The sequence below is a fragment of the Vidua macroura genome, chromosome 2, assembly GCF_024509145.1.
Source record: "Vidua macroura isolate BioBank_ID:100142 chromosome 2, ASM2450914v1, whole genome shotgun sequence".
Lineage (NCBI taxonomy): Eukaryota > Metazoa > Chordata > Aves > Passeriformes > Viduidae > Vidua > Vidua macroura.
Window position 1 is genome coordinate 5833263 of NC_071572.1, and position 26225 is coordinate 5859487.

General features: G+C 42.4%; 1 protein-coding gene and 1 long non-coding RNA gene across 6 annotated transcripts in view; one reads left to right on the forward strand and one right to left on the reverse strand.

The window, feature by feature from the left end:
- The window catches only part of AGPAT3 (1-acylglycerol-3-phosphate O-acyltransferase 3), an 86972-nt gene extending 74866 nt beyond the window's left edge, over nucleotides 1-12106 (forward strand). For all 5 annotated transcript variants that reach the window (XM_054004426.1, XM_054004452.1, XM_054004441.1 and 2 more), the window contains 4 exons: nucleotides 293-395; nucleotides 2755-2830; nucleotides 4971-5169; nucleotides 5807-12106. In XM_054004426.1, the coding sequence (XP_053860401.1) occupies nucleotides 293-395; nucleotides 2755-2830; nucleotides 4971-5169; nucleotides 5807-5895 (467 nt within the window). In that variant the 3' untranslated portion in view covers nucleotides 5896-12106. The remainder of the gene's footprint in view (nucleotides 1-292; nucleotides 396-2754; nucleotides 2831-4970; nucleotides 5170-5806) is intronic.
- On the reverse strand, nucleotides 11608-26130 carry LOC128822673 (uncharacterized). The gene is made up of 3 exons (XR_008441553.1): nucleotides 25373-26130; nucleotides 18235-20053; nucleotides 11608-11694 (listed from the first exon to the last, which is right to left on the reverse strand). It is a non-coding gene; the product is annotated as an uncharacterized LOC128822673 (long non-coding RNA).
- Between the last annotated feature and the right edge of the window lie 95 nt (nucleotides 26131-26225).

Consider the following 26225-nt stretch of genomic DNA (forward strand, 5'->3'; position numbering starts at 1 on the left):
AGCTGGTAATTTGTAAATTGCCACAGAACTGTCAGATACCAGTCTTGAAAAATACTAAAAACCTCTTTTTATTGCTTAGTTCATCAAGTCATCTGGTGTTTTACAGAGCTGGGAGTGTCAGGGGGCTGGTGCAGATAAATGTGATGTGTAAACACAAAATAGTGGAGGACTCTGACACATCATTAATGCAAGGCTTGCACAAGGCTCTGTTGCTGTCTCAAGCAGGGATGCCAGAAGGTGCTTGCTAGAATTGCTGGTGTAACAGCCCTGTTTACTTTTTTTTTCCCAACAGTTTCAGCAGTGTATGATGTAACACTAAATTTCAGAGGAAACAAGAACCCATCTTTATTAGGAATTCTTTATGGAAAGAAATATGAAGCAGATATGTGTGTAAGGTGAGCACATACTGATGGAGGTGAGCCCTAAGATGCATAGTTTAGCATGTTGAAGTGTATTCAAATTTTACAGGGTCATTTCCTTTCCTGTAGTCCCCTTCTCCTTGTCCTTCAGCTTCAGTGGTCCCTTGTAGTAAATAGTTTAAAGCTCCTTTACATGCCAGTTTCTCTCCCTCACTCACATGGTTTGACCAGCAGATTAAAAATCTAAAAATGCTGAAATTCAGACATCCTATAAATGAGGTGGGACATTGCTCACATTCCTCACTGTTCCTTTGCCTCAGAGAGTAGCTGCTAACACCTAACCCCATGCAGCATGTACACATTTGCATGCACACCTGCCCCTTCTCTTTCCTGCTTTCTCCTTGCTGCCTTCTGCTTCAAAGGCTTCCTTGTGATCATAAAAACAACCAATCCTGTTGAATTTCTTCTTGTCCCTTTTATGTTTGGACCTGAGACATGACCTGGTTGTTCTTTCCACAGTTCTTTAGACAGTTTGCTTCTCTGGGGGATTCACCCACCCTTTGGAAAACATTGCTGTATTCTGGTGATGAGGTTGATGCTTGGTTTTTAAAAGTTTAAAAAAAAAAAGCTTTTCTCCTTCCCACCACATCTTTCCCCTTTGGCCTTGGGTCTGTGTGTTGCTGCAACATCCACAACATTTTAGTCTCTCAGCTGAAAAGATGTCTGTGGAGCTGTCCATGGAGAGGTGGAGTTGCTCATTTGCAAGGGGTTTCATTTTCACTATTTACACTTGCCAAACATATTCCTGATGAGGAAAGTGAGCAGACAATTTGCCAGCCAGCAAAACAGCTGGTCAGGCAGTTCCACCTGTAATTCCACACTGATGGCAGGTGCCTGTAGGATATCTAGCTGGATCTGAGGTGCACATGCATGGATGCACATCTGTATAATTATTAATTATACACTGAATTGTGGCAGCCTTCAGTTAAACACCCTTTTTTGCTAATGGAGGTGCAGTTTTATTTCATTTCTTGGAGAGGTAATGGGAGGAAAGAAGAGAAATGTAGTTTTCAATAGAATTAGAAGAAATTCAGGTTTGTAAAATTCTGTTGAGGATGATGTTGCCAGGTAAAGTTACTAATTGTACCCTACAAATCACTGTGCTTAGATAATTTTGATTTAAAATAGTTGTGGATGGAATAAATATTTTCAAGGTGCTTTTCTACACTTTTTTCCTGTTTTGGGGAAGAAGCTATGAGATTAAGGAGACTATTTTTACAGATGTTTTCCTGAAAATGGAACATGTCCTTATTGTGCCAATAGACTTATTGTAGCTCAGAGAAGGGAAGCACATAAGCTCTTGTTCTTGGTGTGTGCATAGTTACCTGTGCAGAGGTAAGCAGCTTAGCTCTGCAGTGGATCCAGTCTTTATCCTGACTGCCTCCAGAGGAGATAATCAGGAAATCACCAAATGTTACTGCTGTGAGTCCCCTCTAGTGGTGACAGCAACACCATGGCAACTTCACCAGAAAGCTTTCAGCAAATGACTTTTCACTGAGCTTTTATTGAGCATTATTTATATGAATTGAGCAGTTTCTCTTGTTAGAGGTCATGTAAGTAAATCTGCCAGATGTGGTGTTCAGTTGGCTTATGGGATGCAGAAATCATTAGAAACGTGTTGGAACAAATTCACAGAATCATAAAGGGGCTTGGCTTGGCTTGGTCTCAGAAAACAAAAGAATGCAGGGGAATGGTTGGCTCTTCACCACTACAGAGAGGCTCTGACAAGGCACCTGTTCTCAGTGAGGTCAGGTCAGGGCTGGCACTGGGCAAAACTGTCACACACCCCCAAACTGTGTGCCTCAGTCTGTGGGGCTGCAGAGGCAAAGAGGGACAAGTGCAGTCACTGCAGATGTTTGCCTTAGAGATGGTATAAAGTGAATGTTTAGTTGCCTCTCCCATTGCTTCCAAAATATGGTTTTCACTACCAAAATGTAGCAAACAATTATCCTTGGGTTTTCCACTTGCTTGTCTTTTCCCAGCTCCGAGTGCCTCAGTCTGAGCTCACTGGGAATCAGCTAGTGATGGATCTGGTGAAGGAGGAACAGTGCTGGAATGGGAAATGTTTATTTTACTGATGTGCTCTGAAACTGACAGGAGCTTGTACAGTTTCTTTTGTCTTAAATAGCACCCAATTCCCAACTAAAACCTCAGGTTTTAAGTCCCATTTCTCTGTGTTTAAGATCTCTGCCATCAGTGACACTCTTGCCTTTGATTTCTCCCCTTTACTGAATGGAAGATCTTCCTGAGGAGAGGCATAAAACCAAATACCTGGATTTTCCCTTAATTCTTTTTTTTTTTTCCTTTCAATTTTTTAATCTCTCTACTAAACTAGGAGATTTCCTCTGGAAGATATCCCTCAAGATGAAAAGGAAGCTGCAAATTGGCTTCATAAGCTTTACCAGGAAAAGGTAAATAGCTTTGCTTTCTTTTCTGTCTTTTGGGACTTGCACAGGGGAGTGTATTACAGCAGTGAGTAATACACACTCTTGCACTGGATGGAGAGGATATTATGTATAACTAGGCAGCCATCCCTCAAAGTGCTGGAAGGAGCAGGACCAAGGAGCCCCTTGGCAGCAGAGGGCTGGGTAGTGAGGTCTCAAATTGCCAGGAAGGACAACAGAACTCAGAGATATGCCTGAGCTGTGGAAGACTAATAGCAATCCACTGTCTTATTACATTTTTCCGTGCTTGGATCTCTGTCATGCATTTCTAAAGGCTCCATTTTCCCTGTGGGTGTTTTCAGGCACTTGAGAAGAGTGATAACTGTCAGGGACAGCCGCTCCCAGCTTTCAGCTGCAATTGTTCTTTGCTTTCATTTTTCTTCCACTGTCACTTTCCTTCTGCCTCCTGGTAATACCTCTGCAGTGGTGTGTGACATGGGACAGACAGTTCCTGGGATCTGCTGCCAGGGACTGATAAAACACATGCCCAGCATGCCTTCAGATGGCTCAGAGCTTTTCCTTGTGTCATTTCTTTTTCTAAACTTAGATGGTTAGAAAAATCCATTTTTCTTGACCACAGATTTAACACTTCTGTGGGGAGTACAAGAGAGCTGTAATTGTTATCCAGCCCTAAGTGGTGGATTATTGAACTTGAAAAGTGTATCTTGATTTCTGTGTTGCTGATCTTTGTGGGAAGACAGCAGAGCACAGAAAGTTAAAGTGTCCTGGGCTTTCCCCAGCTATGATGACCTGTGCTGCAGCATTGCCAGGCTTATGCTCAGTCTCTAGGTAGGCAGCAAATTGTTCTGAGTTTCATTATATTTATTTCAGCCTAATTTGTTTGAATATCTGAACTCTGATTCAGTTAAGGAGAAAGGTTATTTTACAAAGAGCAGTAGCTCATCATATTTTTCCCCCACCTCCCCTTAGCAGGTCTATAGAACCAAAGAGTCATTGAGGTTGAGAAAGGCTTCTAAGAACAGAGAGTCCAACTGTCAGCCCAGCACCACCACCATGGTCACCACTAAACCATGTGCTCAAATGCCAAATCCATATGGCTTTTTTTTTGAACACTTCCAAGGATGATGACTCCACCAGTTCCCTGGACAGTCTTACTTCTTTACAGCCCTTTCCATGAAAGTTTTTTTTTCCTAATGTCCAATCTAACCCTCCTCTGGTGCAATGTGACACCATTTCTTCTCATCCCTCCTGATGTTGGCTGTACCTCTGTTCAGCTTTGTTGGGAGATGTTGACAGGGAGTTATTGCTTATGGACATGGGTATTATACATATTGATCTTACAGTGTTATCAATACTTTGTAACTGGAATCCTCTCATTCCATTTATTGCAATGACTTTGTAACTGGAATCCTCTTCCTGCACAGAGGGTGTGTCCTCCAAAGGCTGTTATTGACAAGGAATGCCTTGCACTTCTCAGTCCTTTGTAAGCAAAATGAAAAAAAAAAAATAAAAACAAGAAATAGCCAGACTTGAGCCATCCCTGGTAATGGCTTGGAAACCTTAAAGAACAATCTTACAGACTGAGGGAAGGTGGTGGGCACCTTGTTCCTTTGATTGATGTGTTCCAGGATTGCACCTCTGCAGGCTCAGCTCGGGATGCAGTGGGTCTGTTGCAGGGCTGGGATTAGGGCTGGTGTAGTGCTGTCTCTGCTCTCAGCTCATTCCTTGCCCTCCCCTCCTGGCTCTCCATACAGAATTTTTCTGCTGTGCTTTGCTGAATCATGGTGATCTTTCTGGAAGTAAAAACAGGAAGGAAAAGCACCCAGCTAAGGGGGTTGGTAGTGTCTGAACTGGTCTCTGGCCTGAAGCTGCTCTAAATTCTTAAGCAATTAACAGGCAAGATGAAGGTATTTGGTAGTGGAGAGGATGATAAGGTTTCAGTTTTTGGTGGTGCCAAAATTGCCTTCAAAAGGCTTAAAGGTTGCTTGGAAATGCCCAGATAAGTGACAGCAGATGGAATTGGATGCTGTGCACCCTTGATGAATTTGTACCATAGATACTGTCCTTGATATTGTCCTGGAGCTGACTAATCTTGGGCTGCTTGGTGCAAACATCATGAACCCATTCTCTTTTCTCTTTCCCCCAGGATGCTTTGCAAGAGATGTATAATCAGGAAGGTGTATTTCCTGGCAAGCAGTTTAAACCTCCTAGGAGACCATGGACTCTCCTAAACTTTCTTTTTTGGGCCACAGTTCTCCTCTCTCCTCTCTTCACATTTGGCTTCGGAGTTTTTGCAAGTGGATCACCTCTCCTTATCCTTGCATTTCTGGGACTTGTAGGAGCAGGTAACAAAAGCAGAGAAGATGCTAAGCTCAATGACACATAACAGGATCCTTTACCTCCAATAATTCTGTGTATTAATTAATGAGAATGGGGCTTGCAGGAAAATACTTGGAGCTCGTTCATTAGTCTTTCTATTGTACAGCATTTTTATTGTTTCAAAAGCTTTAATCTGGGCACATTTGCCTTCATGTCTTAAGCAAAAACTGTAGTTGTAGCAGGTGAGTCTTGTAGCCCATTATTATGGTGCCTGAAAGAAAAAATACTTTAACTGGATAACTTTTCTGTGAATTTAAAAAAAAACCCAAACAAAACCACCATCACAAACAAAAAACACATAAGTACAACCAAATTTTCTCCCCCTACTCCTGCAACAAAAAAACCCTAACAATAAAAGAAGGAGAAGTAGAGGGAGGGGATATACTCCAGTGTTCACGCTACATGTCCTGTTAACCAAGAGAAGCAATAATTATATTTTTAAATCTAGATTGTCCCTCTTTGTGATCCCTGTGCAGCCTCGTAGAGCGCGCTGTTGGTCACTGCTGACTTGGGGATTGGGTTCTGCTCGTGTGCTTACATGTAACTTCCTAGATGCTTGGACTGGTTTTAATGTGCCTCTCGTTTCTCTGTTATATTTTAAAGCTTCCTTTGGAGTTCGTAGACTGATAGGAGTAACTGAAATAGAAAAAGGCTCCAGCTATGGCAACCAGGAATTCAAGAAAAAGGAATAACTGACGGCTGCAGTTCAGCACATATAACCAGACTATGGTATCCGATTAACTTCAGTTCAAAAACAACAACAAACACTTAGAAACTATCTTTTTCTTAATAACTGATGACTAATATTAATGAATAAAACTTGAGCCAAGAATGAAGAAGTTGGAGGCATCGGCTGAAGAGAATGCACCAACCTTCTGCCTGTTCAAGGATTACTGTAGTCAAGATGTGGGAGAAAATCTGGGGTGGGGTGGAAGAAGAAACTAATTTTTCTTGCTTTGTTGGGGGACTTGGGGTGGGGGAGAAAAGAGGGCATTGGCCATGGCCACGTGTATCTTCAGATGACTGAAAACTGGTTTCTGTCAAGAGCACTACACTCACTTTTACAACAGGAGCCATTGAATGTTTCCTCTTGCTAAAGCCAATGTAACGTTTATTGATTTCCAACTTCTCTTGGAAAGCCAGGAAAAACACCCTCCTTAAATGAATTGACAGGAGTTCATTGGGTTAGAGTCTTTTTGGCTGTGTTGTCATGGCTACAGATGAAATCCTGTTTGTATGTTACACTGACACTTTTTTTTTTTGACACTGATTTTCAGGCAACATCTTAAGACTTCTGTAATGCAGGAGAATGGATAGTGAAGCTTGGAAGCAGCATGTTATCCATCAGCACATCCCATAGAACAGATCCAATAGGATAACGTTCTCATCCTATCTCCTGCTAACTGCTCAAGGCTGTTTAATTTCAAAATTAGGTCTTGAGTGCTGTTTGCCCTGTTTCACATCAAACATGTTCCATAATTTTGAATCTGTTTGGGCTGGTTTTTTTTTTTTTTTTTAATTAGTGGTTAACTGTGGGATTTAGAGTTGCGCAAAGAAGGACATTTTTTCAATTCTCCTTTTATTTCCATTTGCATCTCTCATTACCAAAGTCCACTTCAGCCAACCTCTCTCAGTAAACTGGGAGGCAGCACTAGAAATCAGCACAATAGTTTTCAAAATGTCTTCTTTTGTAAAAAATGTGAAAAGGAGAGGTCTGTAGCAGTCAAACTTTGAATGCTGGCATCTCTTGAACTTCTAATGAGAGTTTAAACATGGATTGAGATGGGGCCAGGACTTTACCCTCTGTGTGTCAGGATAGGGTGTGCTGCTCTTTTGACTTGGTCATGCTTTAGGTGTTCATACGAAGTTTTTTGCAAGGTGAGCTGTGCTGTTAAAGCATTAGAAAGAGTATAAGGTCTCTTCAGGGATTTTAAGTATCTTTAATTTTGCTTGTTGACATTTTGGTCTTTTTCACTGAAAATCAGAGCTCAGAATCATGTCTGTACCTGTCTCCTTTTTTTCCCTTCTTCCTTTCCTTTCCTTTTTTTACAAACGCACATTTGGAGGTTTCTGTAGGTTGCTGCTGTATGCATAGCTGGAGATTTGCAAACAGGTGGTAACTATACCGCTGTGTTCAAGTCTGAAGTTCACAATCTGCATTTGGCTGCTCACAGAAGAGGGTGAAATGAGTTGCAGATCTACAGCTGAGGGCAGAAGCTAACCCTCAGGGTCTGTATCTTTAACCCAGCTGCCACTAGAATATTTATCTCACTTTTGTAAAGAGCAGATTTTATCAAAGCACTGGTTGTTGTTTTCATCTTTGCTCCAGTAACCAAGATAAGAGAGTAATAATTTACCTTCTTTCCAAATTTGCTCTTAACTGTTGGAATGTAACCTCTTCTCCCACAGGTTTTTCTGTTTTCAAACACTGGAAGAGCAATTTTGTAACGTATAAAAATATTTTACTTGGGGTCATTAATCACTTGTTCTGTCATGCGCTTGATTTTTATTTGTGGTCTTTTCAACAAGAGCATTCGAAGGCTGACCTGAGTTTTGTCTGTCTCCTGTTAGACTCCACCTTGCTGAATCCTTGTACCCAGACCCCCAATGTTAGTGTGTCATCTTTGTCCCCTCAATAAATCTTCCCTAAGAGAGGGGCTGCAAATCTGTTGCAAATGTTAGTGGGATTTGGAACATGCTTTGGGAACTGAGGAGAGCAGAGCCTAGCCATAACTCTGTTTTCCTTGCTGGATGTTTTTGTACTTAGTCTTCAAATACAGTCAGACATCCAAATGCTGATAAAGTTAACTCTGGCTTTTCCCTGTTTTTAACCAGAGGACTGAGAACAGTGGGGGGTTCTTTTTTCTTTTTTTTTTTTTTTTCTTAAGTAATTCAGTAATGGGTATAGGTCTTGCTTCCTAGAAGGATGTTACAAATGCTGTATACTTGCTTCCTGAAGATGATATTGAGTATCTATAAATTGTACTGGCTTAGCAGAAGAGGCTTGCTAAGCAGGCTGACCACTGACTATGTTTTATACTTACATTTTGAACAGTATATTAATGGGCATGATGAGAATTTCACAAAATAAATCCCTTCTTAATGCTGAGAAGAGGGGAGCTGCTTAGAGGAGAAAGGAATTAATAGCCTTTCTCTTTACAGGATCCTTTTCTCCTCTTAGTGCATGTAACTCCCTATTCAGGATCATGGGATTAGTGCATGTATATCAAGAGGAGAATAATCAACATTTCATATTTTCTTATAACTTATTGGTCATGCTTTCTTTCTGAAAATATAATAAATACATCATCAGATACTCAAATTTTGCTCTTCTAAACAGACATATCAGTAACCACTTGAAAAACTGAAATCTACAGCAGTGCACAAAACAGTACAAAACCAACACGAATCTCTTAATTTTGAATTTCATCTCTCAAATAGGGGTTTTTATACTCGCGCGCGCACACGTACACAGAATATGTATAAATTAAAATAACTGGAAATAGCTGAAGTTAATGTCACTAATGAAGATTAGTAGGTGGATTGGATTGGAAAAGTGAGCATAGATTTTATATCTTATTTTCTTCTGGTTTAATAGAGCATAGCTTGTATATTTGACTACCAAGCCCTTTAAGAGCAATAATAAACAAAAATATATCATATTTTTCGTCTTTTGCTTTTCAACCATGCTAGGTTTAATAAACTTACAGCTATGGGAGTGTTTTTTATCTCCATCTTTCAGAATTTTAATTTATTGCTTATTTATTTGGAGTAAATAGAGTTTTCCAGTATGGACTTGCAAGCTGACTGCTATGGAGTTCAGCACTGACTCTGAAGAGGAATGGTTCTCAGACTAACATGGACAGATGATAGATGTATGCTCTTGGCTTTGGCAGCATTTGTCATTGTCACCAACAGCAATGATGCTTCTCTCCAAGTGGGATTCACAATTCCAAAGGAGCATCACATTGACCTGCATCTGAGAACCTGGTGAGAGAGCTTGGGGACTACTGGCCATGTGGCATCTCTGAGTTAGAAAGGCACAAAGAGCTGATGCTGAAGAAGGAGGTGGTATCGAGAGGCCTTGGCTCGGTAGGATTACAGTTCTCTCTTGCTCATTGTGGGCTGAATGTGCTCTTGCAATTGACTTTGCATCGCTGAGCAAAATATCTGTCTCTGGCACAAAGAGCATGGGCAATGTTCCTTTGTTCTGCTTTAACTTATCTCGAAGGGCTCTACACTAAATTGCTGACCAATGAATCTGACTGCTGCCTGTGTCCTAATCGCCTGGTATTCACAGGAAAAGTGAGTGTGATTGCTCACTTCCACGTGGTACCTCTTGTCTCCATCACCAATGTCTGTGTATTTGCTCACCTGTATCTTCTGCAGATAGTTTGGTTACAACCTCTTAGCAGGAACTCAGAGCTCTCCAGTTCAACCACTCCTACAGCAGTTGTCTCACATGGCTGGGGTTTTCTCTTCCTGAATTTTGGTGCTGGTTGACAGCTCTAGATCTGAACTGACAGGGTTGTTTGTGTTATGTGATAATGCAACTTTGCTGCTTCAAAGCAAAACTTTTAGCAGGGAAAAGAAGACCTTCCCAGGCCAGTTCACACAGGCCCTGCCTACCTGGCAACAGGTCCCTGTGGTGAAAGGGAGTTGGGACAAGGTTTTTACTAAGAGTTGGAATAATGAGAAAGCCAGGGAGTCATTGTCCATCGGATATTTGCTGAAAGTACTGTTTCTGTCTTGGGACTACCCCAAAACCTGTTTTTGCTTCATCTACCTTTTGAAGAAATGTGGGGTTGGAGGCTTTTAATAATGCTGACTTGACGCTACACAGAGCGTTTCGGATTGAAGACAAAGTCTGATGTACTTTGGCATCCTGGAGAAGTATTTGTTAGGAAGTCTAAAGCCAAGCTTGGGCAGATCTCACCCAAGTGTTTCATGCAGATGCTGGAGGCCAACACAGATCAAAGTGAAGAATCCATTCCTTGATCTCCTTTGAAGATGGGATGCAGCAGGATAGCTCACAGCATCTGCTGGATGCCATGTGCTTCTGTCCCCTGGTGTGAAGGTTCTGATTCCCAGCAGACGATTGTGGCAAGTTCTGCTGTGTGCCTGCACCAAGAATCTCGTCCCTGTGATGGGAATGCTGAATTTCTGCTCCCACCCAGTATGTCACAACTGGTTGTTCCCATATTCCTGAACCTTCTGATCATAACAGGCAGTGCTCCAGGGCTGCTGGTGGTGAGAGAAGCTGGGATTTGAAGCAGGTAACAGCCCTGCTGGGAGCTGTGAGGGAGAAGGAACACCGCAAGGTGCATCGCTGGGAGGAGCAGGAACACTGATGGGTCCAACCAAATTCTTGCTCTGAGAAAACTGAGTGATTACCAGGAGCTTTTGCAAAGCAGAGACAACTGTGTGGGAGCCAAGCTCTGACTAATGTGGATGTGAGACCTCCGAGTAACAACCTAAAAAAATAACCCTTGCCATGTTCACGTGATTTGGGTCCGAATTCCTCCTAAGGGCTTGTTTCAGATGGGGACTCTCATTCTGCCCTGTTTTTCTTTAAGGCTGGTTTATCTGATTGCCTCTGCAACAAGATGCTTGCAGGCTGCTGGTTGTGTGTTATTTGCCTGCGGTGGTTTGGATTGAGAACATTCTGGAAGTCAGTGTTACAGGGTCTGTGCCACATGTATTAGCCACCAGAAAAAGTCATGAAAATATTACATACTTCAGAATCGGGAAGACATGGGATTGGCATGTGTTTCTGATCCTTGGCCTCTGTAGGCTTTTAGAACACTGCCTGTGTTTCTTAAAATGTTACACCTGTAGTTACTAGCCACTGTTCCGTTTCTGAAACTAAAGAAAGATTATTTGTGCACTTTCACTGTTGAGGGCACTTGAGTGCAGATAGTCTATTTCTAAAAACCACTAGCGGAAGCAGCATTTTATCTTTTAGGAGAAAAGTGTATTTTAAAATTAGACACTTCAGCAGCAATCAGAATATAATAGTACTTTTTAAATTTAAATCAGAAGTATTCCATAGTGTGGGAATACTTCTAATACCACTACCAATTTTCAGTCTTACACAACTTTTTCATTTTGGCCAGCATGCATTCTTAAGGAAAACACACTGAGTTACAAATTACTAAAATGCAATTTGCGAAGGAAGGAGGAGTAGGTAGCAGAGCCTAATCAGGAATTTAATTTTAGTCCCCAAGGCATGAGCGGGTTCTGTGTACCTCCTTTATTCCGTGCATGTGCATCTGTGCAGAGAGCCAAGCTGTGTCCTTTTGTGTCCCTTCGCTTCAGCTGTGTCCGAGCTGTCCCTTGTGACATCTGAATGCTGAACTCGCCTGAACGCCCGGCAGCCGCTGCCGGCCGGCACCTCGCTCACTCCTCAGATCACCAGCAAGTACTGTAGCTTTAATCAAAACCTCTCCGAGGAAAATCACCCTCCTTAAGCTGATTGATGTGTTGCAAACCTGTCATTTGGAGGGAAGCGTAAGTCACCAGATGATCATTATTAGCCAAATCTAACGAGTAATAAAACTGTATACAGGGTATGCATTTACTGTGCATGTGTATATATTTTTGTACATTTTTACAGTTGTTTCCTACACTTGATTTTATGATGTTCAGAAGAAGTGTGTCTGAATCTGGTGAAAAACAAGAAACTATTAAGAAAACCCGACCCTGTCACCTACTGTAGTTTTTATGGAGAACTGTGCCCAAACACGCAAATTTATAGTGCTATGCAAATTTTACTTTGTAAGTTGTCTCTTAAATTTTGCTTAAGTAGTTTACGCTGTTTTTACTGGGCTTTCAGAAAAAAAGATGAACGCAAAAGCCTCGTCTTGTAAAATAAAATAGCTTTGGCTGTGTGAAAGTACTGTATATTAGAATCTCATTCACGCTTTCAGATGTTTATTTAACTATATGTGATTTTGTACATACTATGATGGAAGAGAGGGGTTTTAATTGTGCTTGAATGAAATGGTGACTGCCCAGCATCTGGCTTTTTTTCAAGTGTTTATGGAGCAGCTCATAATGTAACTGGGAGATCTGCATCCTTTTCCTACTTACCACTCTGGTTTTTGTAACTAAACATGCACTAAGGGCTATTTTCTTTTTGCTTTGGTTGGTTTCATTTCCATTTATGCTTTTTGGTCTCAGTCCTGCAAAATGACCCATGTGAAGGCCACAAGTCTGCAGCAATAACCTGGATGGATCATTTTGTGAGGATGGGAGGCAAGAACAAGATTAACCCTATGGGCATTCCCTGCACAAAGCCAGTCCTTGAGAACTGCAGAGGGATGGTTCACTACTGAGGCACTTAGAGCAGCAATATATAAAGTTTTGCATGGCTCCTCCAAAAGATCAGAATGGGGAGGGAGGTATCTTCCTTTCCTGAAGAATCCTCCAAAGTAACCCCAAAGCTGTATAATTGAGACTGCAGCCGGGTAGGATGGCTGTATGCAAAGATGCTGTAGATTAAACCAGTTTTTCAAATCTGACATTTTTAAAGTTTTTTTTTTTTTTTCACTAGAAGATAAAGCACTTCCTTCTGTGTACGCCAACATCATACACTGTACCATGCTCTGTTCCCTGGACCATCAGCTCTTCTTTAGCCTATGTGATCCTTGAGCAAATGACATTTGTGTCACAATATCACATTCCTGGATCTTTTTGCTACCCTGCAAGGACCGGGTTCTTGGTTTCTCCTGTAGGTCTTCTCTTCCCTGATCTGTTCCCCTTTGAACAGTCTAGGTTGGGCTGAGCTGCCTTAAAATGACAGATAGTGGTGTCATGTGTCACTGTGTGGGAGGACCTATTTTTTGTGGAGAGGATGGGCTTCCATTCTAAGAGTATGCAAGCAGAAACTTTTTTGTTTTCCTTTTGTGTTCTCATGAATACAGCTTTTCTTACCTCAGTGCCTCTATCGGATGTCCTTGGATCCATAATTCGTTTTTAGAAGATGATAATTTTGATCTGGAGGAACCAATCAGTGTCAGGCATCACGACTACACCTGTAAGCAGCAGTCAGCAGTGGGGTTTATGGGCAAGGGGAGGTCAGTGGGGCAGTGTGGCACTGCAGTGTTTGACAGCCAGCACTGTGTAAAGGAGCTGTGGAAATGGAAGAACACATTTGCTCCATGGGTGAAGGCACAAGGAATGTTGTTAGGTGGTTTCTGTGCTAAGCAGTCCACATCACAGTGACCTTTAGGCTATGGGAGCTTCTTGCACACCCTCTCTTTAAGTTGCAAACACCGTTGGAGGCTGCTTGTGGTGGTGGCATTTTCTGTATGTACTTTCATCTCACTAATTCCACTCTTTTTCTTCCAATACTGCATTAATGTATTTGGGAAAACAGCCTGGAACTGCATAAAAGCAATGCTCTGTTCTCAACACCAGATACAATCAGCTGCTGCACTGGGAGCAAGTTCATAGTTCAGTTGTACCACCCTCCTGAGTGCTATGTTGGGCAGAGGGCGTTTGGGGTGAGGAACAGGCTGATGCACTTTCTACACGCTTCTAAAACTGGAATTTGTTCCTGAGAGGCTTGACAGAGTGCCTCTGTGAAACAAATCTTCGTGCAACAGGATTTTGTAGGTAGATACAAAGTTAATAGCTGTGGTATGAGTTAACAAAATGCTCTCCTGGATTTCATCACATCCTGTATTGTATGTCAGAGTCCAGTGCTCTCTGCCCAGGTTCTTTTAGCCATGCCACACGTGGAGGGGATAATGTTTAATTCCTCCTCTCCATGTGTGACTTGGGGAAGTAGTCAGACCACCAGTTGATCCACTCAGCTGTTGGCCAAAGGCCACCCCTGGTCCCTGCTGTGCAGAGCTGAAGTCAGCTTGCAGTGCCACAGCTGTGGTGTGTCACACCCCACAGCAAGGGACCTTGGCAGGCCAGAGAGGTGGGGCCAGTGGGAACTTCATGAAGTTCAACAAAGTGGAGTACAAAGTCCTGCATCTGCACTGGGGCAATCCCACACACACCTACAGGTTGGGTGGGGAAGGGATGAAGAGCAGCCCTGTGGAGAAAGACTTGGGGGTGATAGCTGAGGAAAAACTCAACATGAACTGGCAGTGAGCACCCACAGCCCAGAAACCAACCCTGTCCTGGCTTCCATGGAAAGGAACATGTCCTGTGTCCGGGTCTGGTGTCTCCAACTTAAGAAGGATGTGGAATTGTTGGAACAAGTCCAGAGGAGGCCACAACATTGATAAGAGGACTGGAGCACCTCCCCTTTGAAGACAGCCTGGGAAAGTTGTGGCTGTTCAGCCAGAAGAAGAGAAGGTTGTGTGGAGACCTCAGAGCACCTTCCAGAGTCTGAAGGGGCTACAGGGAAGCTGGAGAAGGACTCTTTGTCAGGAACTGTAGTGACAGGACAAGGAGTGATGGTACAAACAGAAAGAGGGGAAATTTAGGTTAGACAGGACGAAATTCTTCACTATGAGGGTGGTGAGGCCCTGGCACAGGTTGTCCAGGAAGGTTGTGGATGCCCCATCCCTGGCAATGTTCCAAGGAAGTTTGGAGAAGGCCTTGAACAACCTGGTCTAGTGGGAGGTTCATCATCAGAACTAGATGATCTTTAATGTCCATTCCAACCTCTTAAAATTCTATGATTCCATTATTCATCCCCCACACACATCACCCTCACTGATCTCCACCGAGCCTTCTCTCCTGCTAGGGGTTACAAAAATAACATATATTATATCAACACATGATATGAGATACATGCACATATCAAAGTCCCCTATACTGCCAACATAATTATGTTCTGCTGTGATTAAGGTTTGTGCCAAAGGGACAGCACTGCTATGATGAGGCTGCTGGGGCTGGAGCTGGAATTGTGACACCTGAGCTGACAGGGCTGGAATAGGCATTTCTGCTCTCCACTGGAAAAACAAAGCACATTGCTTCCTGAGGCATTTGCTAGAAAGCAGAGTGCCAAAAGCAGGTGCCCCCGTGCCATCTGTGGTCACTGCCTCTGTGCAGACATGGCATGAGACTGATGGGATACAGGCAGCACAGCTCACTCTGGGGACAGGTTCTTGTACATTGCCATGACTTGTGGTGTGAAAATGAACTGCCTTTGTTTTTCATCTTGCTGATGTCGGGCAACATTTGTAAAAGCCAAATTCAGTGCTGGCCTAGTTGTGACATCTCTTTTTTCACTTCTCCAATGAAGTTACAAGTAGTTAAGTGGTAGCGGTTGCTCCATTTATAAGGAAGATCAGTAGAAGAAAGAAACTAATCAATTTAGGAACACATACAAACCTCCTCCCACCTTTGCTGCAATGAAATATGAATTTCACAAGTATTTTCAGGAAAATGATAATTCTTTTTTGTTTCCTATCAGGTCAGAGCTCCTTGTCAAAGGCAGGAGACTGCTGCCCTTTGCCTCTGTGCAGCAAAGCTGCTTTGTAGGTGATAAAAGTAGGGTCCACTCTGCCACAGAGCTGAGCTGATCCCCTGAGGCTCCCTGGGGGAAAATCCTTCTCTCTGAGGTTACTCCTCTCTTCACACAACTGCTGCAAGTGTCACATTTGACCAAACAAGGCTGACTTCTTTTAGGCAGAGCTGGGCTTTCTCCCAGCTGTGAAAGGCTTTACTTTAAGCAATTGCACAAAACTAAGGTATAGGGAAAATAAAATTGATGCTGAATGGGCAGGCAAAACTCTTTCCTGTTTTGCTTTCTTCTTCTCATGTTCCACCTAGCACATAATCACATAATTCTCATTATTTACAAAGTTTTATGGCAAAATTATGATTTAAAAAAATTAATTATTTTCTGTTATTTAAAATGTTGAATGTTTTCAATACAGAGCATATATTGGGATTATAATGGCATAATCTGCCAGAAGGATGCACTGCTTCCTCTCTGTCAGCAGGTAGGGACAGAGCAAGACTCTCTAAATGAACACAATAAAAGAGTTTACCTGACAAATCCCATATTTCTTTTCTGATTAATTTAAAAATGGAGAAGACCTCAAACTGTTAAGAAATGCTTTTATTAAAAGGCTTTTGAATATTCTTCAGCTGTGAGGTGTGAACACGACACAACCCTGTGCTACAGACTGCAACTCTATTTTTGGGGAGGGAAACTTGCTCACACCAGGGTTAGTTCCCTGATAGATGGGAACAAAGAGACCACATCCCCCCTGGCCCAGAGCTCCAGTAAGATTAGAAAGGCAGGCAAGGGAAACCTGCAAATTTGTTATTTCCTGAGAGTGTGCACTCTTTTGCTCGCAGCCATGCAGGAAGGCAGCTGGCCTATCTAAATTAAGTACTGCACATAATGGAACATAAATTATTCCTGTTAACTCCAAAGCAATAACGTGGTTAGGGAGAACAAATTGCACAGAAACAATATGGGGGGTTTTGCTTACTCTCACTGGAGTAACCTCTGGAGCTAATGTTATGTCTGGGAATTTTACAGGCACTAATAGGATTAGGCACATGACTTCTTTTTCAGTCTGATGGGAGTCAGTGTTTAATTCCCTTGGGCTTCTCAGAGATTTCAGCACAGTTTCAGAAGTGTCACCCAAACAATCAGTACACCCAGATTTTCCCTTCTGTGTCCCCCAGACAAGGAGATTTGCTATTCCACCCATCAGAAGGGTAAAGGGCCTTATACTTGGTGTGCAACCTGTGACAAAACAGTACTCACTCCCACTCAAGATACAAAACATCATGCCTATATAGCACCTTTACAAAAATGAAATATCAGAATTTTGTTGTTCCACTCATTTCTCAACAGCTCACTGAGGAGGGTTCAAGCTTAGTTTTACTCAGCTTCAGTTTGGTGCTCCAGGCGAGGCTCAGTACCTTCGTGTCTTCAGGCACAGCTGAAAAGGACTAACGGTGTTAAAAGTAGTGAAGGTTTGTTTGCAGTGCTGCTACAGGACCTGGATCTGAGCAGCATCATGTGTTTGAAATATTTACTGCTGTATTATTTAGGGTAAAGAGCAAGAACTGATCAGAAATTTCATTGTCCTTTCTCTCCCATCAATGATATATTTTGTTTTACAGCTGTCTCAGTAGCTTTACTCCTAAGAGCACCACAGTCTAATAGGATCAAAGCCTGGAATAGAAGCCTGTAGTGGAAATATCCTGTGTGGCCTGGATGTCTTTACAACCTCAAAACCTAACGCTACTGCTGAGTCTCTGGTTTTTAGCCCTTCTCCTTCTCCATGAAATCACACATACCCCATCAATTTAACCCTCTGAGAGGGTCCTGCTGTCATGGCACGACACAAAAATAAAAAGAAGCATTCTGAAGGGGAGGATTCTCATCAGAATATTTACGTCTGTGCTTATTACAAATAGCTTTCTGGGCCTCTTCTTCAGACTTCATTATTCTTATAGTACTTCAATTTTGCCACCCAGGGAGGACCTGCCAAAGATAAGCTTGCAAGGGAATCTAATTTCTAATTAATAATGCATTTTAATTTAACTGCTAATAATTTTACATTCTAATTTGGAATTGAGCTTTCCCTTGATGAATGCAGAGAAGAGTATTTAAATAATGGTGTAATTCACTCTAAGATTCCCTCCTTCCTTATTCCCATCAGTTTTACATTATCCCTTGGACATGTGTGAGCTCTTCCTCAGGCTGGTGTGATGGGCAGAGATTAAACAATCATCCTTAGACAATCCTTAGAATAGATCCTTATTGTCTAGAAAACTGAATTAGAAATTTTATGGTCTCGTTCTTACCAACTTCAGTACTCTTCAGAAGCTACTCCAAACAAGGATGATAAATAAAGAAACAACCCAGAACTGCTATGATATGTTTGCACAAAAGCATAATAGTTAGTAAAGGTGTATTTTAATAATGTTTCCTGTAATGTGTTTTTTAAAGTAACTACACATCTATGTTTCTAATTGTGTAGTAATTAAAAATGAATAGAAATGAAAATATTCTGGAGGAAAGGGTTGTCAGTCCCTAGCTGAGAGAGTCCAGGTGCAGACTGCAGAGTACAGCTGATAAAAGAACCGTGAATTACCTTGTGAGCTGGGAGCAGGGAACTCTCTGGCTGTGCACAGATTAAATACACCATGCTCTCTCCAGGCCCTCATGGCAGGCCATGACAGGTTTCCTGTGTCTGGTGATGAAATCACCTTGCTGGTGGTGGTGCCAAAGCACCTGCACTTGAGTTGTGCATGGAAATACCTCATGGTGGTGTCCCTTCACCTCCTCCTTTTCCAAGGAACAGCCAGTGTTCAAATGTTTATCTTCCTGTGCTTCTAACTCCTCTCAGGATAGGGTAAGTTTCCAGACAAACAACCCTTTTCTTCTAAGGTCTCCAGTCTCAAGAAGTTGTTCAGAATTATGTTGGGGTATGACTGTCCTGGGACTCTACCTTGGGCTCTCTGGCACTCATGCTCATGGCATAAATGAGAATGAAACTCCTGACACAAACCTCTCTCATGAGTGAGGAGAATTGATTTCCATTTCCACACAGTTTGAGCTGATGTTCTCATGACAGCTACTACAGCTCCATGGTCAGCAGGGCTGGATAGCAGGGAAGAGGTGGGGGCTCAGGGAGCAGAGGCAGGTGATACAGAGAAATAGCATCCATGAAAAAACAGGGAGAGTGCTGGATGCTCTCAGTTTGAATCTTGCTGTTCAAGACCTGCTAATTAGCCCTGTGCCTCCCTGCTGGCAGATGAAATGTTTCTGTTTTGCAGCTTGGGTCTATCCTGAAAATAGTCCAGAGCTGCAGGAACTCCTGGGGCTTGAGAGCCTTCTCTGCCTGCTGGTACTTGACCTTGTTTCTGCCCATACTGATTGAAAAGTTGTTTGGATTTCAGGGAGCTGTGAAAGGCTCCAAGATCACTGCACTATTTCTAGTTAGTTACTAAACATGTTTGAGTGGCTTGGGAAATGGATCTAAATGACATGTTGGGGGAGAAGAAAAGGAGGCAAGGGCAGTGGTAGCTCAGCTGCAGATTGAATTCCTCTGGTCCTCAGAATTAGCTTGGAGTAAAGGCTGTCATGTCTGCTTTTTCCTCTTCCTTCTTTTATGTGGTTCATGTGGTACAGGGGGAGCAAAAGCAGTTGCGGGCACCATTAGACATGTAACATTAACATCCTGGTAAAGATGTTTATACTTTCCTACTCAAAATTTCACACTTTGGACTTGTTCCTCTTTACTGAGGTGGGTTGATGTGCTTGTAACACACTCAGCACTTGATCTGAGTCCAAATGCCTTTCTCATGTCTGCAAGGTAGGGCTGCCTCTGATAACTCAAACGCGCTGCCTTTTTGTGTCATCCTCCCTGGATGAGTAGGATTTTAGAGAACTATTCAAAGCAAACTGTTTGGAGGAGGAGGAAAGTCTGTCTCAAGGGGTACTAGAAGAGAGGCACTGCCAGGAAAGGAGGTTTCTTGGAGTCCCAGAAGGCACAGACTGATGTTGAAAAGATTGTGAAGATTATGCTGGACAAATAGCAAGGTACTGATTCTCCCTTCTAGGCCAGCATCTCCTCCTCCTTGCTCCAGCTGCTCTGCCCTGGCTTGCTGGCCAGTATTTCTGTAAATTCCTTTCTTAAATATTTTCAGCATTTCTATGATTTCTCTCTTTTTCATACCCCTTCCTAAGGCTGCTCACTTTTCCTGACCATTCTTGAAGGTCTTCGATTGCACATTTCAACTTTAAAATGGTTTTTTCCTCTGCTTTGTCTGTGGTCATTTACAGGTTTCAGAACAGGGACACACTGCAGCTCTTCCACAGTTACTGTCACCTTCTCTGCATTCCCATATTTTCCTGACTCTGGTGATTGGCAACACTTCACAATACACAGCAGATTCTGCTGCAGAAATCTATGGATGGAATGAAAGTACTCTTGAATAGACCTTCCACGGAAATAGGTTCCCCACCCTGGTTTTGTTGCTATTAAATACATTTCTGTCAATCATTCATTCCCAACAATATGAAATAAAAAGCCAACATTTTTATTATTATGTACCACTAATGATTTGTGGCTGACATACTAATTCAAAAAGACAAGGTGGCTTTTGAAGTACTCATTTTAAAAAAAAGGAATTTACAATCTTACAAAATTATTTTCCCAAATATAAAAATTGTCATTTTTTTCTGTTTCTGCACGTGGCTGTGATTTTATGAAATCAGTTAATTAAAACCAGAATTTCCTGAGTTAAACTTTCTGTGCTTTCTGGTGACAGTTTTCTGACTGCTGATGCAAGTCAAAGTGAAAACATAAAACTATGCATTTGCTTCTCTCCTGACTCCTTGAATAATTCTTCCTTTGGGATAAAGTTCCCCCCACTAATTCTGTAAAACTTACAGTTATTATGCTGATTTATTTTTAAGCCCAAACACTGTATAGGGTGATGGTCATCTCAGTGGAAGCCCATGGACTTCAACATCCATTTCTCCCTAAATATTAATTACCAAAAGTATCAAAGGAAAATGTAAGAAATCCCTACAAAGATTTATCCTTCAACCTCATCGGAAAAATTTGTTTGAACTTTCCCCAGAGGTGAAAGTTGATGCTCAGCCTGAAAAGGGAGGCTTTCTTTAGAAATTCCTTCAGTTTTTCTTTCCAAACTTTGCTACTGTTGAACATTCAAATATTCATCTTCCCCATAAAGTTTCTCATCATTTTCAGGTCAGACAGAACTTAAAACTTGGGTAAAAAACAACATGTATAAGCTCTCTCCTGCCATTCTATCCAGGACTGTCCATCTACAGCTCAGTTTTAAGTAGTGGTGACAATATGTCAGTCTGGATAGTATTTCATTAATATCTCTGGCATAATCCTACACAAAGTCATTGCAGGGAAACCAACACGATCTGTTAAATGAGATTATTGTAAAAACAAGCAGAACTGGACACTGTTCTCCTCCAGCAAGTAGGTTGGGATAGACAAGAGATTGTGAGGGGACTTTGCTGGGCCAGCTGACCCCAGCAGGCCAAAGGGCTTTTCCTTACATACAATACAGTGCCATAAGGTCACGGTCACCAGGAAAAACTGGGACAGAGAAAGGGAAACTTCTGGCTTCCAAGGTGGCTCCTGCTTGGAGAATGGCTGCTCTGTGCATGGGAGGTGCTTCATTTCTGTCTCTTCACCTAATAAACTGTTTTTTATCTCAAACCATGTTTGAGATAAACAAACAAATGGGAAATGCTTTCCCATTTCTGTTTTTCTTCTTTTCTTCCCCAGTCCTGCTGGGGATGGGAGAGTGAGTGTTTGTGTGGCTGCTGGCCAGGCTCAACCCACTACATCCAGTTAGTGTGGTCAGATATGGAGAATATAAAGATAAAAATTTTCACGGCAAATCTTTAGTTGGATTTTATATGAATGAGAGGATACAAGAAATTCATGACTGCTATTACTAGCAAATCCTGAGATCCTAAGATCTACCATGATACCCCTGGGCCCTGGTTATCTTACGGACAGTCAGGTAACACTGGAGAAGGGGAATCAAATTGTCCTGTAGACACTGCTGGTTTTGTCTTCATCCTGACTGAAACCTGGCATAAGAATTTTACTTTCCTCCTATCAAACCCTCGCCTGCTGGTGATCATTTCCTTTCATCAACACCATTCTTTCTGTTTATCTTTTCTCTCCCTGCCTCCCCAAAAGAGGATGGTTGTCATAATTTTCAAACTCAGCAGGAGCATTTTCAAATGTGGATTTTCCCCTGTAATGGACATTGCATCAAAACATAAGGCAATTAGGGATACACTTAAAGTGCTTTCCTTTCATTTTCCTGCTGCTTAAATATTTGAAATAAATTCACCAAGAGTTGTCTCAGTAGAAACCTGAGGACTGACATCATATTTGAGGATTTAATGTTATAACAAAGAGCCAGGATTTAATTAACCTTCTTGCTCTTTGGGAGACCTGAGACACAGGATCCAGTTCCTCAGAAAACCACTGCTGCTTCTCTTGCAGTTACTGAGCTCACTAATCTCTGTGATATGGTTCTTAAGGGTTCTATGTTCCATTTTGACAAAGTGCCAAATATTTTTCAGTGAAGTTCCTTGTCCTGCCTTGCAGAGCACATCATTTAAACAAACCAGTAACAGAAGAAGAGCAAGGGAAAAAAGAAGGAAATGGAAATTCAGGAGCAGAAAAAGGTGTGGGATATATGGACTTCCTCTGTTTGCCTGACACCTCTGCCACTGGGTTTGTGCATATAAAATATGATAGAACAGGACAATGAGAAATTTAACCCTTGGTTTACATTAACCACCACACAATATACGCAAACAGTACCTCTGAAACCAGTTTCTTCCTCTGAAACAATTCCCACCTTTCAAGTCAGACTTCATTCCTCATTTAGGAGGGAGGGTTCCCAAAAGCCACAGAAACTGCCCATGAAGCCAGGCTAACCCAAACCTAGCCAGGTAGTATTGATGGGACTGCCTGGTGGCAGTGGCTATTGTGTGTATAAATCTCTAAGTCATCAACAAGAAGAAACATCACAGAAGAACAACTGGGCAAAATTTTGACAGGAGAAAATTTTGAATTCTGTATGGTAACTTATGCATGCTATTGCAGAGAGAAGCTGTGAACTGAGGGAGAAGTGACTCTGCACGATCAGAGTGCACAGACAAAGGGAAAGCTGGAAGAGACACCAGCTCCTGTTAATGAAACAGTTAATGAAGTGCAATTGAACTAAGTGAGTGTGATGTGCAGAGTCTGGCTGTGGAAATACAATAAGTTTATGTGCCTTGTTTTGGGAGAGAGTCTATTTTTCTGAGCTCGTTTTTCCTGCTAAAGCCCTGTTTCTGAAAGCACCCACCCCAGAGTGTTGATGGTGTGTGTTATGGCCCTGCTCCTTCAGCGCACCTCTGCTCTGTGCAGAGCCCAGGCTGTGGAGCAGGGATGAAAACAAAGGCTGCTGTGCCCTTCTGTCCACACCAACCTGAAATCCACAGGAAAATGAGATGCACAGACTTGGAAACCAGGAAACTCTTCCTGGTTTAGTAATATACACGCAGTCTTTCCATCCAGTCATACAAATGCCTCTTAGATTAATCTGCTCCTTTATACTCTGCCTCAAAGTCAAGATCCATCCCAGAGGTGACCTACTTGGGCACTAAGCCTGTGGCTGGAATAGCAATGATAATGCTGATACCTAAAAGCACTTGTACAGGCTCTGCCTGGCCATCAACTGCCTCAGATTCAGCTCCTCCTTCCTTACTGGCTCCTCATTCAAAATGCAGGCATAATTCTGCCCTGCTAATGTGGCAACAGGAAAGTTTTAGGCACCTGACACCCAGCAATCTCAAATGGTGAAAAGAATTTGTGTGGCTAAAGAGACTGATTGGTAGGCAAGAATTAAATTTAATCTTGCCATGCATGTAAGGTTGAAAAACTGGAGTGAACTGTAGCACCACGGTGGCCTGGTGTCTGTAATGATTATGTTTTGTGGATACGAGGCTAATATTCATTTAAGACATGAAATGATTTCTAGTAGAGACAGAGAGTATTTTAGCTGGTGTAAAGGTAAAAGCAAAATTCTAGTTACCCTTCAAGTGGTCTCTTTTTCCCTTTTCCACATTTTCCCCAGAAGGAAAATTCCATCCATTCATTTCAAAATGCAAGGTAGAACCAGAAAATTGTCGAAGTCCCAATTTCCAAATGCTTGATTTTTTTTTCTTTGTTTAGTTTGCTATAAAAGATCTACTTTTCCCATCAGAGACCAGTCAATTTCACTTCCCTGTCAAATTGACTTTCAAGTATTTTTGGCAATTTAACACCTGAGACACAATGAAAAGTTGTTTTCCTTAGTCTTCTTGCCTATATTAATGAGCCTGTCTTGTTTTTTGGGAGGGAGAAGATGGTTTAGGAATAAACCACAAATGGAGATGTGTTTGTTTCACTTGTTATCAAAAACTGCAAGCAGGGTTAGGACAGGGGTTTTCTTTTGGTTGGTTTGTTTGTTTTTGATAGAAACAGCTATACTGCAACATAAAAACTAGAGAGTAAACTGAATTATTTATCAAAATCTATAGCGAATAAAATGTTACTCCAAATGAACTCCTGGCCTTAGCTCCAATCTCTGAGAAAAAGGGATAAATACATTTGACCTGGGCTTACCTGTTTCCCTACTTGTGCTGTTCAGGACCATTTGACAGATGTACAAAATTAGTTTGTGCATCTGAATTACTTTGGAGCTTACTGGGAAGAATTTCTCATTTTTTGTAAGTGCATAAAGAGTGTTTTTTCTTTTCTGTTTCAGTGAATAATTTTTGCCACGCACTTATACTGTAAAACAGTGTTTAAGTGCTGACATTTTTAAAATAAAATTGTACCATGGTATGTCTTGACTCTAACAGCTCTAAAAAATATTTGTGTCCAGCTGCTCACCTAAACCTGAATATCAGATTAAAAGTTTTTATTGTGCTATATAAGATTCTGAAAGTTTGACAGTGCCAAGGAAACAAGTTACAACCAAGGTGAAAGCAAATTCCTGTGCAAATATTGGTGAAAATATTCAAATAGGAAACAACCAATAATCCCCACAGTAAAATGGTAGAGATAAAACTGGGAGTATTCAGCAGTATTAAGGGATGAAATATGTTACAAGGACTCTGTAATTATTTTTGAATCAACATTTTAAGTCCAGAAAATAGGGTTAAGGTTTTACTGAAAGAAAATCCTAAACAAATTGACTTCTGTAAATATCTGAACACCCAAACCACCTGAGCACAATGTCACTGTGCAATGAAGAGTTATGATTAATTCACAGATTACGTATAGTCCTACCTGAGGTTACATTTGCCTTCACACATGTATGCAGTATTTTCCCTTTTTTACCCCTTATGGTAGGCTACTTTCAATATGTTCTTCTAGAACTTACTCACTTTTATTTGAGACAGTAAGTACAAACCCTCTAAGTCTAGGATTCTTGATTCTGAAGGAACTGCAGATGACCAAGGTGAACAGTAAATTTATTTAAAAGAAAGGAATAGCATCTGGGTCTAAAGTAAAACAAGGGTCAATTTTATGGATCTAATACCACTAATTAGACCCAAGAGAAGTGTAATGGGGCATTATTATCTCTATGCATTTGAAACCCTACATTATAAACCATTAAACTTCAAGGGCCATATTCACTTATATATTTGAAGTCAGTGGAAAACATGATCCCTAATGCACTTACTCCCATTGAACGAGCCGGGAACAGCCACGGGAATGACACATCAGGCAGCTGCCCACAAAGTCCACCAAAGCATCACAGAAGTCCTGCAACGAATTTAAATAAGATTCATTTAAATAAAGAGCATCTCTTTTATGAGGAGAGCCTGCAGGAGCAGGGCCTGTTTGTAGTCTACAGAAGGCTGAGAAAGGATCTCATCCATACATATAAGAATCTCCCAGGAGGGTGCCGAGAGGATGGTGCCAGACTCTTTTCAATGGTGCCCAGCAGAAGGACAAAGAGCAATGGGCATAAACTAAAACACGAGAAGTTTCACCCCTACACAAGGATGAATTTCTTTCCATGGAGGTGGCCGAGCTCTGGAACAGCTGCCCAGGGAGGGTGTGGAGTCTCCCTCTCTGGAGACATTCCAGACCCATCTGGACACGTTCCTGTGTCACCTGCTCTGGGTGACCCTGCCTTGGCAGGGGGTTGGACTGGGTGATCTCCAGAGGTCACTCCAACCCCGACCATTCCGTGATTCACCCCGTCCACGCCGGCTGTCACGGATCAGGGCGGCCCGGGGGGCTCTGGCCCTCGGGCGCCTCCGGCCCTCCCTGAGGGGCAGCCCCGCCCCGGCTCCCCGCGGCTGCCGGGGGCCGCAGGCCGGGACCTTCCCCGTCCCCGGGGCCGCGCTTCCCCTCCATTCCCCGCCGCATTCCCCCTTTTCCGGGTTCCCCGGCGGCGGCGCTCCCCGGAAGCGGTAATGCCTGCCCGGTGATCCAGGAAGCGGATGAGCCTCTCCCGCCCGCCTTCCCCTCCGGAGCGGCGCTGCGGGGACGCGGGGAAGGGGGTGGGGGGAGGCGGGGGGGGGGGG